Source organism: Desmodus rotundus, chromosome 4 (genome assembly GCF_022682495.2).
Source record: "Desmodus rotundus isolate HL8 chromosome 4, HLdesRot8A.1, whole genome shotgun sequence".
Taxonomy (NCBI): domain Eukaryota; kingdom Metazoa; phylum Chordata; class Mammalia; order Chiroptera; family Phyllostomidae; genus Desmodus; species Desmodus rotundus.
Genome location: NC_071390.1, coordinates 109,198,172 through 109,218,287, shown reverse-complemented (window position 1 = coordinate 109,218,287; position 20,116 = coordinate 109,198,172). Strand labels below are relative to the sequence as shown.

The window sequence follows — 20,116 nt, the reverse complement described above, 5'->3', positions numbered from 1 at the left end:
TAATATGTGAAAATTATGCTGTAAAGATTAGGCAATAAAGACACGATTGGGAAAAATATGTGCAATGCTAAAAATTAGAAGTAGCAGCAGTATTAACATTAATCACTAAAATAAGGAATCACATAATGATTGAATCTGAGGGTGGGAAGGCACTTAAAGTTTTTCTAGCTCACCACTATTACATTTAAGTTTCTTATGAAAATTGTCATATTTACATTTATTTTCTGTAGCTTTCTAAAATCTGATTTTCAGTTAATAGTCACCAAGTATACTTTTATATGCTAATAGTTATAGTCTATAAGGTTTAAAAATTTTTAATGTTAACTAAGCAATGAGAAGTTCTTTGAAATGTGATCAGCATCATGCCAAAAATGTTAGTTCTGCCTGATTTTTTTGTACTATACCATCACATGTATTGTAAATTAACAATTTAAATATTATGTAGTTAAGAAACAGTATTTATCCAAACATCATATTCTCTGATCATCTATGATAGAGATTTAAACAGTCCACAGAGAACTGAGACATTTAATTTGGAAATTAGGGGATTTGAGAAATTGACTATTTAAGTATAAGACTAGGATGTGAATGTCTCAAGACTCAGAAATCTTAGGTTATGTTGGATATGTAATTGTTTTTTCTTTTTATAAAGGAATTTGACAGTGTAAAGCTATTTAAATTATATCTGAACTCTGCAGGGGACTCTACATAATATTTTGTTTTATTTTGTTTTTTTCTGAACAGCGTCAGGTCCTTTCTGCTCTCAGTCAGATTGCAAAACATTCTGTGGATCTGGCAGAAATGGTGGTTGAAGCAGAGATTTTTCCAGTTGTGCTTACCTGCCTGAAGGACAAAGATGAATACGTGAAGAAAAATGCTTCCACTTTGATTAGAGAGATTGCAAAACATACACCCGAGGTAAAACAAAACACAACAAAACAAAACAAAACACCCAGCTTTAAATACAACAATATTAGTCAGTTTTCACTGTTAAGTAAAACATCAATTTGTGTAAAAGACCTAGGTGCTGTGCCTCATGGTTTGATTAGGTCAGGGTTTCTCATCCTAAGCACCTGGACATTTTGGCATAGATAATCCTTTATTGGGGGTGGGGGGCTGTTCTGTACAGTGCAGGATGGGTGTTTAGCAGCATCCTTGGCTCCTGCCATTAGCATGCCTTCCCACCCTGTGAGGATCAAAACTGTCTCCATACATTGCTAAATGTTTACCAGAGGACAAAAGTGCCTATTGGTGAGAACCCCACTGGGTTATATCATTGGAGTTGGAGACAGAAATCTCAGTTTTTAATCATTTCCCCTTTTTACATTTCCACACTGTGGGGACCGTAGTCCTTTGCCATTTTTGTCATTTCAGGTCAGCTGAGAGTAGTGAGAGGTTGTACAGTTCCAGGGTGGGAGAGACCACCAGGTCCCCAGCCCCGTGTACCTGCTCTAGTGGCTGCTCTTACACGGTGGTTCCCACTCTGAGTTCTTAGACGCCAAAGGCATAGAGATGAAGCAAGCCTGGGTGGATTCTGAAGTTGTATCTTTTTCTGTGTATATGTTGACTAATCAATTTCATTTTACTAAAGTTTATAGTCCTCATAATTTCACCTAACATCTTTACTTGGTTGAAATTTTTATGATTGGATATAATCAGCTAGTAATCATTGTTTGCAAAGAGGGGATAATTAGGCTAGAATATTTCAAGTTTGACATTGTTATTCAGCATTTAGTGATGAATCTGCTTCCACTCACATGTTGCAATTAGGGCTTTCAGTAGCTAGTTAGTTATGAACTAGCCCTAAGCTTAGTGTCTAGGTGGGGAATTTTGACAACCATTAGAATAGGGATAAAAGCTGTGCCATCAATGCATGAAAAGTTGAAGCACAGAGTAAGCACCGCACAGTGAATGTATTTGTACATTTGAAATAGGATTATGACACCCTGACTTGTGTGGCTCAGTGGGTTGAGCGCTGGCCTGTGAATTAAAAGGTTGCCTGTTTGATTCCCAGTCAGGGCACATGCCTGGGATTCAGGGAAACTGATTGATGTTTCCTTCCCTTTCCCTCTCTCTAAAAAATAATAAAATCTTTAAAAAATAAAAAATAAAATAGGGGTAAAAAAATTAAATAAAATAGGGTTATTCTACTTGTGTATTTCTTTAATAAGTAATTTCACTAAATCATATTTCAAATTTTACCAGATGTTTTTAGATACTGAGTAAAAATGTTTGGCAATACTAAAGTAATATTTAAAGATTATTTTATGCTTTCTGGTCACAATTACCTAGCTCTCCTTCCTTTCCCGTAGCTTTCGCAGTTGATAGTTAACACAGGAGGAGTTGCTGCCATCATCGACTGCATTGGGTCTTGCAAAGGAAGCATAAGGCTGCCTGGCATCATGATGCTTGGCTATGTGGCAGCTCACTCTGAGAACCTGGCAATGGCAGTGATCATTTCCAAGGTTTGCTCTTGCTTCATTTTCTTCCCATTACTATAGTGAGATATTCTAAGAATCACAATAACACTCTCCCACAGATTATAAAATATGACTGACCAGAGAGAAAGAAACCTGACGAATTTTTCAGCTTGTTTCAAGGCTGATTAGTAGGTTTCTGAAAGCAACACTAGAATATATAAGGTTTATTTTGTAGGCAGTTTTAAGTTTTACTCAGCACTTAAGATCTACAAAATGTCAGTACCTCTGAGTATTAGTATTACCTGTTTTGAAATATTCGTTGTAGTTTATCTTGAAGGATTGACTGTGTATATTTACAAAATGTAAAGCATACTTTGATTAAAGACATTACGTACCCAACAGTCATTCTCCCCTTTCCTGTCATTGGGTGGGAGACGACAATGGCTAGGGCGTCCCTTTTATCTGCTTTCCATCAGCTTTCATGAACTTATTTCTCTTTTTAGGTGAAGGCAATTCAGAGCACATGTCAGCTAGTGACGTTTTGTGTCTTTGCTCTAGGAATTTTGTCCTATCTCAGTTTATAACTTGGTATTAACCCACCACACAGTGTAGCCCCAACACAGAGTAGGTACTCAAAAATATTGATTGAATGAATAAATATTGATCTCCTGAAGAATGCTTCGAGGCTGTGTGCTTACAGTGTCTCTGGCAACACTGTAGGGTGTGGGTTTCTTATCAGCATAGAAACCTGCTGCTGTATGTTAAACAGAACTGTGGATTTTTTTTATCCTTTGCTAATCCTCAAAATTAAAGGGAGCCTCAGATCTTTATTTTCTACCTATTCCTTGATAATTCTTTGCTTTACTCGCTTTTTAGTCTATGTTTTTCCTTTCGTTCTTCTATTACCAAAGACTGTGACAGAGATTAGAACAGTAGTGCTGCATTAGGAAGGGTCACTGTGGGGATATTACTGGGAGTTTTGATTCTTGGTTCTTTTGTGGATCGTCAGAAAGCTTACATGTAGGAAGAATAATGAAAGAAGCATCAATTGCTTTTGCTTCCTATGTTTCCTCCCCAAACTAACCAGGAGGTGCTTCCCTGCTTTGGACTGGGGTTGCTGCTGGCCTCTCCCACCTAGCTGTCTCTCAGCTGGTTGAAGATCCAGGTGGCAGCAGTAGTTTTAGGCAAACCTACCTGTGTCATTCTCTCTTTTTCCTACATAGTACTGTAAGGACTAATAACAAATAGCATTTCACATTTAAATAATACTTTATAATTTTCAAAGTGCATTCATGTTTCTTACTTCATTTGCGGTTCATAACAACCAAGGCAAGTAAGTCAAAGTTTGGAGGATGGGAGGGAGGAGGCCAATTACCCCTCCTACTTCTTCAGTCTTGATATGTCCCAGAGTATGGACTTTCTGGAAAGTTGTTTCATTCTGAAGACAGGTCTGACCTTTTGTATCAGCAGACAAACATTTTTAGTTGGAGAGAAGAAGCCAATGAAGAAATATGGCAGGTCTCTTCAGAAAATTGGTCTTAACCAAATTTAAAGGTATAGGGGAAAAAAGTATATATGATCATTTGGCCTTTGCTGTGGTAACATAACAATATGACATTGGCTTTTGTGGTACTGCATTTAAGGTGATCATTATTATAGTCTCAAATTAGTTAGAAAGTGATTCCTATACAGAATCTGGAATTATAATTTGATTTGGACATTTGATTCTTCCTTAGACATAGGAACTCTGAGGTCTTTTGGGTTCTTTAGTTAATTCTGTTTTGATTATTTAGATAAAACTAAAACCTAAAGCACAAAATATAAGCACACATCTGTGTAACAAAAGTAATTCTTTCTATTTTGACATTCAATCATGTTAAAATGGGCAGAACTATTATTTAAAAGTTGACCAAAATTAATGAAAACTTATTTACTATTTTAGGAAAGGTTTTACTGAATATATTTAATCTAAAAGTTACTTAAATAGAATTCCAGCTCATGTTATTCATTGGATTTCAAATCTATAGCAGTTATTTTGTTGTTAGATTTATTATACTTAGTGAAAAGGCAATTTTAAAGGATTCTAAATTTACTTTCTTAACAAAGGAAAATAAAAGGTTTTAAAATCTAAGCACTTTAAATTTGTCAAAGTGGAATCTGGTTTTACCTGTGTACTAATCTGTGGCATCTGTCATTTGATTAAATGCCTCTGTATTTGGGGAGTAAATGCTAGCAGAGATAGTCCTAGTTTAGTTGGATTGTAACAGATAATTAAGGTAAATTAGTTCTAGCCATTTTATTGACTTGAAAAATGACAGCCCCTGTGATGTGCTCATTTATTGAACCATCTAGGAAAAAAAGGATCAAAGCCAAAATGATTTCTTCTAATGTTTGAGAGACATGGAAGACCCTTTACTCCTGCTCTAGAGACATAACACCTGCTTGCTCTTTTGATCAATGCTGCAGGGTGTGCCCCAGTTGTCAATCTGCTTGTCAGAAGAACCAGAAGATCATATTAAGGCTGCCACTGCCTGGGCCTTGGGACAGATTGGGAGACACACTCCAGAGCATGCGCGGGCTGTTGCAGTCACAAACACTTTGCCAGTTCTTCTTTCTCTGTACATGTCAGCAGAAAGCTCTGAGGATCTTCAAGTAAAAGTAAGTGCTTAATTCTTTTGTTTCATGAAGATTTGTTAGATTTTGACTCCTTCTTAAAAACGTGTAATTTAAAAGGGTTTAATTTTCATTATGGACAATATTGCTTTTATGAGTCAAGAAATAACAAATTTATTAGAAGAACTGAAGAGACTCTTCTTTGAAAACAGGATACCTTTGTCTCTAAAAATCAGTAATGCATTTTCAAGAAAGTTTTCTGCACGTGCAAAGTTGTTTGTAAAATGAATGTCTGGTTGTTGCCTCCTACGTTCCTGCTGGCTTTTCTTATAAAATAGGAATTGAAGAAAAATTGAATTTTGGAGTTAGAATTGGCTGCAGAGAACTGTAGTCCTTCTTACATTAAAAAATTGAGTCCAAATGAATTTAAGGTGCTTTCAGAAAGTATAATATTACTGGGCAGGAGGGGTTCCTGAGGCCATGATATATATTTCCTAACTCCAAGTCCACCCTGTCTTTTAATTATGTCTTAAATTTGTTCCTTGAAAGAAAAATGTCCATAGGATTCACTAAATTAAACATTTTAAAATATGCATTTTAAAACTCCAGCTTTCTGAAAAAAAGTATTACTAGTTACTAAAATGATTCAAAAAACATGAATATAAGGTTGGATGTGTTGTTTAATAATTATAGAATTTCAAAAAAAGAAAATGTTTCCCATCATACTACCTTATTAGGAAAACATGTAACTTTTTTATTGTTGTTCAATTATAGTTGTCCTAATTTTCCCCCATTGCTCTCCCCTGCCCCTCCCAACCCCCACTCTCTCAGTCAATCCCCACCCTGTTGTCCATTACCATGGGTCCTTTATAATGTATCTTGACTAGACCCTTCCCCTTTTTTTCCCCATTACCCCCCTCCCCACTGTCAGTTTGCTCCTTATTTCCATGTCTCTGGTTCTGTTTTGCTCATTTCTTCGTTTTGTTCATTAGATTCTACTTATAGGTGAGATCATATGGTATTTGTCTATCTTAATGGAGAGACATTCCAAGTTCATGGATTAGAAGATTCAATATTGTTAAGATGGCAATACTCTCAACATTTATCTATATATTCAACACAATCTCTATTAAAATCCCAGCTGGCTTCACTATCCCCTCCTCACCCCCACTGAAAAGCTGATTCTAAAATTCACATGGAAATGCAAAGGACCCAGACTATCCAAAACAATCTTGAAAAAGAAGGACTTATACTGCCTAATTTCAAAACTTACTACAAAGCTGCAGTAATAAAGATAGTGTGGAACTTACTTACAGAAAGATATATATCAGCATAATTGAACTGAGAATCTGAAATAGACTCTTCTTTGGTCAACTGATTTTTCACAAAGGTGCCAAGGCAATTTAATGTGGAAAAGATAATATTTTTAGCAAATGATAATGAGACAATTACATCCTCATACAAAAATATTAACCTGAACCCTTATTTCATACAATATACCAGAAATGACTTAAAATGGATCATAGATATAAATATGAGTTTAAGACTATAAAACTCTTAGAGAAAACATAGGAATAAATATTTGTACCTTGGATAAGGCATTAATTTCTTAGATATGACACCTAAGAAAGCACAAGTGATAAAGAAAATGTTGACAAGCTGGTATTCATCAAAATTAAAAACCTGTATGCTTCAAAAGACACCATTAAGAAGAAGATGAAAAGAGTTGGAAAAATATTTGCAAGTCACATATTTGAGAAAGGACTTGTATTCAAAATATACAAAAGGGCTGTTACAACTCAATTATAAGACAAATAACTCAAACATTGAGCAAAGATTTTAATAGAAATTTCACCAAAGAAAATATAAAAACGGCCAATCAGCACATGAAGAGATGTCAGAAATCATTAACCACTAGGGAAATGCAAATCAAAACCATAATGAGATAATACTTCATACCCACAAGAATGGCTATAATTAATAAAATGGATAATAACACGTATTGTCCATCATGTAGAGAATCTTGAATCATCTTACACTACTATTGGGAAAGTAAACTGTTATAGTTACATTGTAAAACAGTTCAGCAGTTTCTCAAAATGTTAAACATAAATTTACCACCAGCACTCAACAACTGCATTCCCAGTTATCTTCCCAAGAGAAATGAGAACACTTGTCTCTACAAAGACTTGTATATGAATCTTCATAGCAGCATTATCCATAGTAGCCAAAGGTAGAAACAATCCAATGCCCATCAGCTGGTGAATGGATAAACAAAATGTAATAAATATGTATAATGGAATACTATGAACAATTAAAGTAACGAAGTACTAATACATGCTATAACATGGATGAGCCTCAACAACATTGTACTTAGTGAAGAAGGCCAGACTCAAAAATTCATATATCACATGATTTCATTTATATGAATTGTCCAGAAAAGTCAAATTTATAGACAGAAATTAGATTAGTAGTTGCCTAGGGATGGTGGGGTTAAGTGGGGTGAAGGAATAAGGAATGACTGTAAATGGGCATGAAGTTTCTTCCTGGGATGACGAAAATGTTCTAAAATTAGATTGTGTTGATGGTGCACAACTCTATAAATTTACTAAAAATCCAGTGAATTGTGCATTTAAGATTAATGAATTTATGGTATGTAAGTTGTATCTCAATAAAGTTGTTAAAGACTTAAGCCCAGAAATTGACAAGTGAACAAAATCTTAATTAATTAATATATTAATATTCCTTTCACACTGGACAATGCAGCTGATTATTAATCAGGACATACATTCCTATCTATAAGTACTGATATATATGCTCATATAATCATAAATCTAGTGTATTTCTTGACAAAGGATAGTAAAGCCCAATGAATTTCTAGGGTCATTAGAAGTTCTAACCCTCTAGGGTTCTTGATTAACAACGTGGCAGCTCGTGACCACTTTGGAGCTGCTAGAGTAAGGCTGTCTGCATGATACAATGCATGTGGTCTCTGCTGTACTGTTAGTAGGCCTTGTCACCAGTTAAGTTAAATTTGTTGACCTGCTAAGTTACCGTGATCCTAAGATGGTTCACAAAATTATAACTAGGTGTGTTGAGAATTGAGAGTTTAATTACAATTTATGTTATAATACTTGGGGGCAAAATTTGGGTTGCATTACTTAATTTGTTGTTTTATTTAATCTAGTTTATAAACCAATATTTGAGGACAAGTGTATCAAGAGATAAGAGATTACAAGACTGCTTAGCCTATGATTCTGGGAAATTGTAAATTCAAGAGTTTCTTAATTAACACAAATGGGATGAAAGTTTTTGCAGAACCCATTTATCAACTATAAAATTCATGATGTGAAAGTAAAAATGCTCCTTGACATTCAAGAGCATTGCTGAATGTTGAGGAGCAAGATGCCAGAAGACCAGGTCAGCTAAGGCCTCACGGAGAGGACAGGTGATCAGAGGAAAGGCGCTATAGGGAGGTACTGAAGCATAAACCACACACATCCAAGCATATGTGGATTTCTAGTGGAAAACGGCTGTAGATAAACCCAGTCGTGAAGCCTTCCAAAGTGAAGGGGGGCAGGCTTTAATACAAAGAAACAGAATCACAACCAGCTATGGCCTTAGAGCTGGCTGCAGGAATGAGCTACAGTCACATCGGAGCCCTTCTTCAGCTACACTTTCAGCAGCACCGCATGGTGTCACCATGAAATATAGAGTGCTGGGGGAGAGTGGGAAAGGTACCTGTGGGTAATACACTCACTATTGATCTTTCCTCTACAGCTGAGTAGATTCTGTTTTGCTTCTCTCTTTGAGAGGGGTAATTTCTACCTGTGACCTATAGCAGTGTATCTACAAACGCTCATTGAATAATGCACACAGTGGAATATTTCTGACTACGTACCTATAAGCCATGAAGTCTTTTGGAGAACGTAGAATGCCTGAAAATGGCTTCCTACAGTAAATTAAGTATTTTCTCATATTTGTTGATTTGAAGGAAGGAATAAGATATTAGCTATCTCACAGTTTCATATATACAAATTTTTATACCATTAATTTTCTTCCTTTTTTTTTTTTTGAGTAAAGGCTCATCCATTTATTTTCTTTAAATTCTAGCATCTAAAGAGATACACTACCATATCTGTAGCCCCCGAGGAAGCAACAATTTTCAGTTTACATCAGCCTTTGTAACATATCAACAAACCTGAAAACCATATTGATTGAATGATTCAGATGCTAGCCTAATTATTATATTGATTAATCCATATCATTTTGATTGAATCTAAGCCATAACTTTTCAGAGAGGATGCATTTTCTTTTGAAACAATTACACCATTAATTTTCAATCTAGAACTTTATGATTTATCATTTCAGTTTCCTCATAGGTATTTTAAGAGCTCAATCATACATTCTACATTTTAAAATTTGACACAAAGAGAACTGGCAGGGTATTCTACGATAAAAACAATAAAAGATAGAAGGAGTTTTTCTGACAACTATTTTTAAAAATAAAACAACTGTTGTCATTGCTGGGGGAAGTGGGGTACAGGGGACTAAATCTTAACAGAAAAAATACAATAAATATTAAATTTAAAAAAGAAAACTTCACAGAGCAATATCCTCCATTGTAAAGTATTTGGAGTTGAGTTCACTCATAATGAATAATACGTTCAACTATTTATATATTTTAGATCCACTGGGTGTAAGTAGATTAAAATTTAAAATTTTCATTGTGCATTAAAAATATGAAACAACTGCTGCTTAGACCAGGAAATTGACTTCGTTTTCAAATTCCTGGAACATGAGACATGAATTTTTGTGAAGATTTCATTGACTGCTTACTTTGGTATGTATTCTGCTTTGTATTTCAATAGAGTAAAAAAGCCATAAAGAATATCTTACAAAAATGCACCTATTTACCAGCCCTAGAGCCATTTCTATATGATGCTCCTCCCAATATTCTGAAGTATGTGGTTGGACAGTTCAGTAAGGTAAGAAGTGTTCTTAGCCTGGAAGTGGGGAAGAAAATGAAAATGAATCAACTTGTTCCTTCTGTTGGGTCAATGTTTTCTTCTGTAAGATGGGGCAGGGTTCTCCTACTTAACTCACTGATTATACTGACAGGGATGGAAACATACATTAATAAAATTCACACTTCCTTCTTCCTCACAATTTCTGAACCATCTTTTTTAGTGTTCTTGGGGAGTAACTTGTATGTCAACACATGAAAACCTCATAATACAGATAATTTATATCAATAAGTAACTTTTCATAATTTTCCCAGTACACTCATCTGGGAACACTGCCAAGATCTTTAAAAGAAAAGGAGAAAGGTTTCTGAGCCACTAAAATATTTTCCACAAAGTTTGTGCACTTACTGGAGATGCTCTCAGACAGTCATTTGAAGTTTATTGACTTATTTTATGAACAATTTTAACAAATGTAGCTGTTAAACATGGGGTCCAGCACAAATAATGCCCCTTTTCTTATTACAAAATCTTTTATCACAAAATCATAAGCATGCCATTATGAAACATAACAATATCACACACAATATGACATTTTAGGTGAAATGTTCAAATTAAAACTAAATTATTACACCCATACTACTACCCTACCAACCACACTCTAGCAGGCCTTACTTCTGCCAGGCCCTGTATTACTTAGATTATCGCAGACTAGAATAGTAAGGTAGGAAGATCAAGCTGCTAGCAGTGGGCAGCAGCCAGCAGGACTGACAACTGATAGCAAAGGCTGAGAGAGAGAGACTGTGTGGCCACAGCCATTGGTGGCCAGGATGGTGACCTTAAGCCATCAGGGACTGGTTAAATTGTGCTCAGGGGATTTGATTTAATTATTAAGTTCAATATTTCTGCACATAAACAACAAAACTATATATTATTATAAGTTATAAACTAGCCTTCACAGTTAAATAGGTCTAATTTAGGTACTCACCTGAAAGGTGCTACCAGTCTTTACTTCTCTGAACTCTTTCCATAATCTCCAACAGTTTGGCCGACGCTCAGACACCACAGCCACTGGATGGCGGGTTTGCATGGCTGAAGCTACTTCAGTATGCAGTTCCGTACATCAACACCTATGTTCTGTCCTCTTCCTTCAAATGAACACACAAAGAAAATAATTAAACTCTTCCCCCCACCCACACACAGCTAAATGAGAAACTGACCAGCTAAAAAAGGGGGTACAGTAAGGAGCTGAGTAGATCATCTATAGACTGAATCATCAGCTCTTGGAAATGAGTAGTTGACATTATTTCTGAAAGTTTCACTTTAAATCTTTTAGGCTACTGAAATAGTCTAGTTTTATTGAACTTGCTATAAAAATAAACACTAATCTGAATTAAGAATTAAAAATCAGTCATTAAAGAAGATAAAAATAAATCAGTGAGATTTGTGAAAGGTTCCTCATAAAATATGTACTCTTAGAAATGTGCCTCAGACAGAATTTCATGGTTCTTCATCTAAGGGTACCAGAGCACTAGAAAGAGATGGGAAAGCAAAGCAGAAGGTAAAAAAAATAACAGTTTAATGTGGCTGGGGACAGACATAGAAGGTATGAAGGCTCTCCAGGCCAAAAAATATATTTCAAACTGATATATCTGTAGACCATTCCATTTTTTTCAAATATATTCTAGTGTAATCTCTTTTTTTTTGTCCAGATGATGTATATTAAAATTCTATTAGCCACATCCTTTTCGAAATTTAAGTACATGTACCCTGTAAAGCTTAGAGGGATAGACAAAAAACAATAAGACAAAGTTCTACTTCAAGGAACTTCATATCTAGCTGGGGAGACTAGAATAAACAGTTAGAAAATATTTCAATGTGCTAGACTTCATAATAAACCTTTTTTAAAAAAAGGAATACCTGAATACAGTTTGAGGCATTCAGAAAGGGCTTCAATGCAGAAAGTACAAGTGAAAAGAGCTGGTTTTGAAGAAAGAGTAAGGACGGTGGGGGAAAGAAGGGGTGTTTCTGTCAGAGGGAATAATAGCAATGACCAAGAAGAGAGTGGAAATTCCCACATTGTGAACTTCCTTCCTTGTTTGGTCAGTTGTTGTCATGCATAATTAATTTCTACATGGCTCTTTCCTCTCAGCACACAAACATCCACTGTCAAATATGGGGACTTTCTTTAATTCTCATTGGTTGCTTCTTAAAATTTTCTCTTGGATTTGTTGATTCCTTACTTTCATTATTCTTTTTCTATCTCTTTGACATCTCAATTTCCTTTTTCTGCCTACTCCTTAGTATGTTCATTCATTTGTTTAACAGTAATTGAACATCTATTAGGCACCAAACACTAGAGAAATAAATGAACAAATAAATGCACAGTTTTTGCCTTCATGACATTTATGTGTGACAGACACATACACTGATAATTAAAATATTATGTGGCAGGTGTACCAATGGGATTTAACAGAATACTGTGAAAGAAAAGTACCTAACTCATCCTGGGATAAGAGAATAGGGGAGTTCCAGAGAAAGTTTCTTAAAGGAAATAACACCTGAGCTGAATCTTAGAAGATAAGCAAGAGTTATCCAAGCAAATGGGGGTGGAGGGTATGTGGAAGGTGGAGGGGCATTCTAGGAGAGGAAACAGCATGGGCAAAGGCAAGAAACAACCGGCATGCAAATTTGGGATAAAGATTGTTGGGAGAGGAAGCTGGAGAGGTACTTAGTTGCTGGGTCACAGAAAGCCTTCTGGGCCCAGTTAAGGAGGTTGCCTTCAATTTTGTAGGTAGTAGAAAGATTTTAAATGGATGTCAGCAATGGAAGGACACCACTTCATGTTTTATGTTTATAAGTGGATCTCCACTGCCTTTGCTCAGGTTCAATGCCTTTATTCCATCTGCACAACATAAAAAGTTCATACATTTTTAAAAAGATTGAATTTTACTTCTAATCTCAGCAAATTTATGTTCATTATATTACAGGTATATTGGACATAAATACTCTTTTACATTTCCTTGGATATATTGTTGCTTTTCAGTAGTAACAGTCCAACTTGGAAAACAAAAGCTGACATTTTAATGTGCATTTTCCAAGGTGCTGCCACATGATAGCAAAGCTCGACGACTTTTTGTAACAAGTGGTGGACTTAAAAAGGTTCAAGAGATAAAAGCTGAACCTGGATCTCTTCTTCAGGAATACATCAACAGTATTAATAACTGCTACCCAGAGGAAATAGTAAGGTGAGAAAAACAGACCCTTAGAAGGTCAAAATTATGATGTGTTTTTTTTTCTGTTTTCAAATCTAGATTTTATATTTACTCTGTCAAAATGTGGACTTTGAAATACTACATGAGACCAGTGTGTACCTTTACCTCTGCTCTTGATCACTTTATTTCCCTCAAGTTAAATAATGTTCTGCATGACACACACATTTCCAAGTTAAACTGCAGTGTCATTTAAAACATTTCTGTACTAATTTAAGACATGCTTTACAAAAGATTACCCAGATACACAGTTCAAATTTAATTGATCTTTAATGTGAACCTGATTTAGAAAGAGCCTAGAGATTCTGATTTTCATAATACCCTGCATATTATTATTATTAAGCTTACATTTATATTAATGGAAGTGTTATAAATAGAAAAGAGATGTTTAATATAAAAAAGAAAGTGACAAATTATATTTAAAAGGAAGTTAAATAAATAATGTTGTTTATAACATGCAGGTGCTCCACAATAATGCAGTAGGAAGCTACTTTCAAGATCAGTTTTTTTTTAAATGAGGTTTATTTGAAGAGCATTAAACCTAAGCCTCAAATCTTATAAGCCTGAAATAGAACCATACTACTAAACTCAAAGTTACCAAGGAGGTAACTTTCCTTTTATTGTGTGAAAAATTCCCACAACACATGCAGAATTAAAGCTCATATTTTTCTAATCCTACAGTTATTTCTTACTTTCTCTAATTAATATTGGAGAATATAAATTTCAATTTTAAAACTTATGTATAACTTATAAAAGTTATATAAACTATTCTTCCTATTTAATATCAGTGGTTTTTCATACATATGGAAACATTGATTTTAAAAACACAAAAATAATTTTATTTAAGATTATAATGTGTTCTCTGTTTACATGTATTCTGCAAGTAAACTCTTTACAAAGATTTAAGTCTATGCACTTTTGGGAGGTTTCTGAGAACTCCTTGACCAAAAGAGTTCAAATAAGTTAACTTTGAAAATATTAATACATATAAAATATACCAAAGGAACAGTATATCATAAAGTGTATATCTACTATATATAATTTATAAATATAATGATGTGCCCCCAAGTTTATATAACATATATGTGTAAAACCACTAAATGAAGGAAATAGGAAAATCTTTTCTCAAGAAGATGAAATTAATTTTTACACATTTACACATCCCTTTAGGAAGAATACTATTTTATATAAGATTAAAATAACTTTATACAATTTTATAACATAAAAAAATACAGAAAAACGAAAAAAGCAAACTAAAGGGCTCCCCAAATGGAATGACCTATTAGAATTAACCAGCGGTAAAGTACTTTCTTCAACAGAAATTTTCTTTATACTCCTTTCTAGGATTATTTTACAGGGCACAAGGGGAAACAAAAAACTCTAACATGTTATATAGAATCTAATCTGGTGATTTGTCAAAATACCATTGTAAATTTTTAACTTCTAACATCCTGTAATCTTGGATTTTATTTTTAAAATTGACTAATTATCATGAAGAATTTTGGTTAGCTGACTTTTTCAAGTTTCTGATATATTTTTAAAGCATTATGTTCTATAAAATGGTGTTTGTTAGAAATCTTTGAAACATTGTCTTTCTATAAGAGATACATATAATCTTAAAATTATGGTTTTGTTTTTGCAAACATATTCTCAAGAATCACTTGGTAACTATTTTAGAACTATTCTTTTTTTTACTGCTTTTTATTTTTAAAAAACTTAATTTTATTTATTTACTTTTAGAGAGGGGAAGGGAGGGAGAGAGAAAGAGAGGGAGAGAAACATAAATGTGTGGTTGCCTCTTGCTCGCCCCCTACTGGGAACCTGGCCAGAAACCCAGGCATGTGCCCTGACTGGGAATCAAGCCAGCCTTTGAGCCACACCAGCCAGGGCTAATTATTCTTTATAAGACAGATTATCAATGGTTACATTCTCTCTGTTCTTATTACCCTAAACATTTACTTCCTATTGCCTTCCAATTTTAGAATCTTTAAAAATTTCTAATAAAGGTAGTTGGTATGATGAGAGAGAAGGGACCTAGCACTAGATGTTAGAAGCTCTAAGTTCTAGTCCTTGTCCATTCCACAGCCAGAGTTTTGGGAACTCATGTCTTCTGGATCTCAGTCTAAACTGGGGAGGGGAAGATAGTTTTAAGAAACATTTAATTTTGGGAGGGAGGCATGCATACAGTCTTCTATTTGGCACATTTCTAATATGGCAACTGTATAATAACCCAAATTCTACAGGGTCTAGGGTGAGGTTAATTCATTTATATTCTTTACTTTTTAAAATTTTTTTTAAAGATTTTATTTCTTTATTTTTAGAAACAGGGGAAGGAAGGGAGAAAGAGGGGGAGAGAAGCATCAATGTGTGGTTGCCTCTTGCACACCCCCAACTGGGGACCTGCCCCATAACTCAGGCATGTACCCTGACATCAAACCAGCAACCTTTGGATTTGCAGACTGGTGCTCAATCCACTGAGCCACACCAGCCAGGGCTAATTCATTTATATTCTTAAAGGCCTTATAGAGGTAAATTGGGATAGCAATGGTTGACAGGCAGAGAAAAGGAATTTCCTGTTCTTCTTGGGAGGTTCATTTTAGTTCTTTTATGAGGACTATGTGGTTAGCAACTACCATATAGCAGCACAATTTTCAAAGGTTGGTGCTTTAAAAAAAATCTATTTCTTGCCATTTACATAAACAAATACCTATCTTAATATCTGACATATTTATTGTATAAGGCCTAGGAAGATAAGGCCCACTTTAAAATTTGTGACTAATGTAGAGAAATAGCTATGAATTCCTCAGGGTATGAATACTTTGAAAAGATCCTCTGTTGAAGGGATGATTTTTTCCAGAGTAGAAGGTCTTTAGAGGAAAAACATTCTTTAAAGTAGCTTTTTATGTTTGAACAATATGTGTATATCTATTTAACTATGACTATCTATATAAGCACACTATTAAGAAAAATGTCACTGTCTTTTGTCCACTATAACTTGACAGATTGTAGAAGAAATTAGTATACTATGAATTATGAATTTTTAAGTCAAGCATCTGAGAATAAAGGTAACTATAACAAAGGGCAAAGAAGTCTCAAACATTAGGTTTTACCTGGAGAAAACACCTTAGGAGGCTTACTTATTTTAAGTGTCTTGGAAATTTTTTAATTACCCTTTATATTTTTTTTAGTCATTTATTATATTCTAGGATGTCTACCAAACTTTATTTGACATATTTTTATATGTATGTAAATTCTTTCCATGGTATATGAAGCATCCCACAATGCATTCATCAATATATTTAATACTTTCATACTAAAGCTTTCATAAAATGTTGTATTTATAAATATAAATTTATAGTACTATAGGTGATCAAAAACAAATGAAATTGATTAATTTCTCATGTTTGTGTAATAGAATATTTGGAAACCACATATGAAATAGTTCTTTAATATAAATTATGCTCCCAGAAATTTGTTTTTATGGGTGACCAGATCTGATTAAAATATAACTTGGGAATAATCTCCAAGACAATCAGAATGCAGAACTTGATTAGTAATGATAGTCTGTGTTGTCTAACTTATGAAAAAAACCTACTAGCTCTGATCATTAAAACAACATCAGTCACTGACATAATAAAAACAAAGTCACTTTAATAAAATACTATCACTGGACTTGAAGATATCCATTCTTTGCCACTGCTTTGATATCTCTTAAATGTTTTGTTATTTATCTAGCACAGTCTTGTGAGTTGATGTTCTTTTTCTTGACAGTCTCTAACCTTGTACACAAAGCATCACTGGAGCATAATTATTCAGAGGTTTCATTTATAGTATTATCTCAGATAAAAACTTTATACTGAATCTTTTGTGCCTACTGTGCTGAATCTTTTTACCAGTATCTAATAAAAAATTTCTTTTTCAGGTATTATTCTCCTGGATATTCAGATACACTTTTGCAGAGAGTGGACAGCTATCAACCAATTATTAACTAAGCAAAGTTACTTTTTTCTACTCAAATTCACAGGAGAGTAGTTATGAATAACAGTTGTTTAATCTCTTTCTAAATATTTGAATTAAATACATTCTAGTATTCAATGTGAAATACCTTTAGATAATATTTTCTAAATTTATGTAATACTTTAAAAATTAGTGGCTTGAATTTATGAGAAAATTTTCATGGTCATTTATTTACACAGGATTTAGTCTAAAGGTAGATTTTAAAATACATTAAATAATTTTAAAGAATTTGGTATTCTATTAAAAACCATACACACACACACACACAACCCTCCAATTAGACACATGAAAATGTGGTATTCAGAAACTCATAGTTATTTTGGTCAATTCTTTATTTATTTGCAAGGCACAGGCAAGTAAAAATGGCCTTGCAAATTCCACAGTAGGTTATAAAAGGGAAATAGTTGAAAGAGGAAAGTTTTTCATCTCAAGTTTTCTAACCACTTTTCTTACCCTACCTAAACTGTTTCTTACCTTTCATGGAGCTGGAGAGGACAGGAGTCAACAGGAAGCATTATACGACTGTGGACATGCTTTCTACTTTCATTGAAAGGTTTCTTAGTCTAGTTCTGCTCATGAATAAACAAGGAAGCAGGCATGTAAAATGGGTCAGTGGTGTTCTCTTGCCCTAGCTTCACTTTCCCAAGTTTTAAAAGTCATATTTTTAGATATTTAAGAGATAGTTTGAAAAGAACACCATCAGGCTCAGATTTTACATGCATCTCCATTCACTTAGGGAGCTAATATGGGGTGAGAGAGGGTATCAATAAAATTTTAAATAAAAAGAGCATGAGAATTGTCCTTTTCATTTTTCCTGTCTAGTGTGTTTCTGGCCTTGGGGAACATGTGATTAGATTTAGGAATCTTGGTTAGTTGGCATGAGTGTTTCTTTTGATCTAAAGCGACAGTCCTTATAGTGATCTCCCCTGGAAGACTGGAGAGGAGGTGAATGATAACCAGGGAGCCCCTATGCCTCAGTGCCTCCAGTCTGGCTGGACTTCAGGTTTCTGTCTCAGACTCTTTTTATTCCTCCTCAAAAGGAACCTACCCATTTATTTTTGGTATTTTCTGGATTCATCTCTGTCATCATTTCCTAATGGTGCATAGCTTTTCGCATCTTTTAAAACATCAATATACCCATGATTGTCCCATTTCTTTTTGCCTTATATCAGCCTAGAATTGCTTGCAGTTTTACTTTTTTAATACCTTCTTGGGCCTGTTTGGTTTCCTTGTAGTAACTGACATTGCATAAGAAAATATCATTTTCATTCTCAATTTTGTAGCTTTCACTCCTCTCTCCTGTGTCTGCCTGCTTGTCTTATGCACCTTTTAAGAATCTCAGGAAATGAAGGTAGTTTTCATCTTTCTTACATTAAAACCTTTTTTTCCTCAGATGACCATGTTGGTAATGGAGAAACTGGTCGATATATGGTAAAACCTCCCCCAATGTTATGGGAATGGTGAATTTCCTTTTATGTATTTCTGGTTATTTTATATTGTACTCGAAGGTTTACACTTCACACATCATTTCATACTTATCAAGTAGTATTAAATTAAGAAAGTAATATTTAATAGTGTATGGATGGGTACTACAATTTGATGATATGCAATTTGGAAAATTTATGCTATGAAATGTTCCTTGACATAAAACACTTCAAGCAAATAAAGCTTTATTTTTTAAAAACTCTATTATGAGACTTTTAATAGACTTTTTAGACTCATAATATACTTTTTAAAACAAAAAAATTTTCTATTTGTGCTAGAACAAAAATAGTGTCTCTTATTGATGTTTTATCCACTCATCTATTGATGGACCTCTTTGAAAACTACTGTAACCTAAATTGGCTTCTCTGTTTTTTCGAATTTCTGTAGCATATATAGTTTAAATCATACAAATGTAATTAAAATGCCAAGGAGAATGTCATCATTCCCCTATTTTTTTCTTACTGACTCAAGTATGGCCTCCTTCTGGGATGAGTGATATGCACCCTGCTCTTCAGTCCCTGATGGCACCCGGCCCTGCGGTAAGCACACAGGAGAACAGGGGGCAGGCTGGACTGAGCGTCAGAGCAGCAGGCCCTCTATGGTCAAGTCTCCTTAAATCCCCAGGCCGTAGTTTGCTGAAATATCATCGCTTAGTGCAAAAGAGGACAGACTAATAACTGAGTTAGAGACCCAGATTAGACTCTCACAACTGCTACAACCTGACTCATTGGCTTTCTGCAAGTTACTCATAGCATCCATTTCATAGGTTCCTGAGGATTCAGCAAGGGTGAGTGAGCATGGGCCCTGGCACGTAGTAAGCAGTGCCACCACTAGCCTATATGATATCTTTATGTACATAGAAAAAGGTGCACAGTCCTCAAAATGCTTTACTTCCATTTGGCAGAGATGTAATACTCTAATTTTGTTCAAGTAGAGAGTCTTTACTGCCATCTGCTGGACATTTTTCTTAATAAATATACAAATAATGATGTTTACAATGTGAACCACACCCCCTGAGATGTGTTGGTGCCCTTGTGCAATCACAACCTGTACAACTGTGCACATAAGTGCTCAGTAGGTAGGATTTGCTACTCTTCTTTCCACTTTTCTAGATTGGGTTTGGAAGAGAATTCCAGATACCCCTATTATTGCATGAAGCAATTCATTTTTAAAAATCAAGGAGTCGGTTAATTTCTATAAAAACAATCAGCACTTCATTAAAAAACCTGGAAACATTTGACCTTACTGCTTCCCTCACTTCCCATTTCCCCCACAGACAAGTATGTCCTACAATAAAACCTGCAATTCAAGTTAGCAGATGTACTAAATAAGCCATTACTCTTAT

The 20,116-nt window shown here is 34.6% G+C and overlaps 1 protein-coding gene and 1 long non-coding RNA gene across 5 annotated transcripts in view; one reads left to right on the top strand and one right to left on the bottom strand.

Annotated features, from left to right (window-relative positions):
* The window catches only part of LOC112322812 (sperm-associated antigen 6), a 48,519-nt gene extending 29,579 nt beyond the window's left edge, over positions 1-18,940 (top strand). The window contains exons 6-11 of one of the 3 annotated variants that reach the window (XM_053922438.2): positions 745-918; positions 2,313-2,465; positions 4,887-5,078; positions 9,905-10,021; positions 13,100-13,245; positions 17,192-18,940. In XM_053922438.2, coding sequence (XP_053778413.1) covers positions 745-918; positions 2,313-2,465; positions 4,887-5,078; positions 9,905-10,021; positions 13,100-13,245; positions 17,192-17,261 — 852 coding nt within the window. In that variant the 3' untranslated portion in view covers positions 17,262-18,940. The remainder of the gene's footprint in view (positions 1-744; positions 919-2,312; positions 2,466-4,886; positions 5,079-9,904; positions 10,022-13,099; positions 13,246-17,191) is intronic. The other 2 variants (XM_053922439.2, XM_053922441.2) reach the window with 2 other exon arrangements.
* Positions 6,844-20,116, bottom strand: part of LOC112322816 (uncharacterized) — a 47,522-nt gene continuing 34,249 nt past the window's right edge. Inside the window, exons 6-7 of one of the 2 annotated variants that reach the window (XR_008426635.2) lie at positions 10,986-11,145; positions 6,844-7,291 (exon numbers count right to left, since the gene is read on the bottom strand). This is a non-coding gene — a long non-coding RNA (uncharacterized lncRNA). Of the gene's footprint in view, positions 7,292-10,024; positions 10,040-10,985; positions 11,146-20,116 lie in introns of those variants that run through there. The other variant, XR_008426636.2, reaches the window with a different exon arrangement.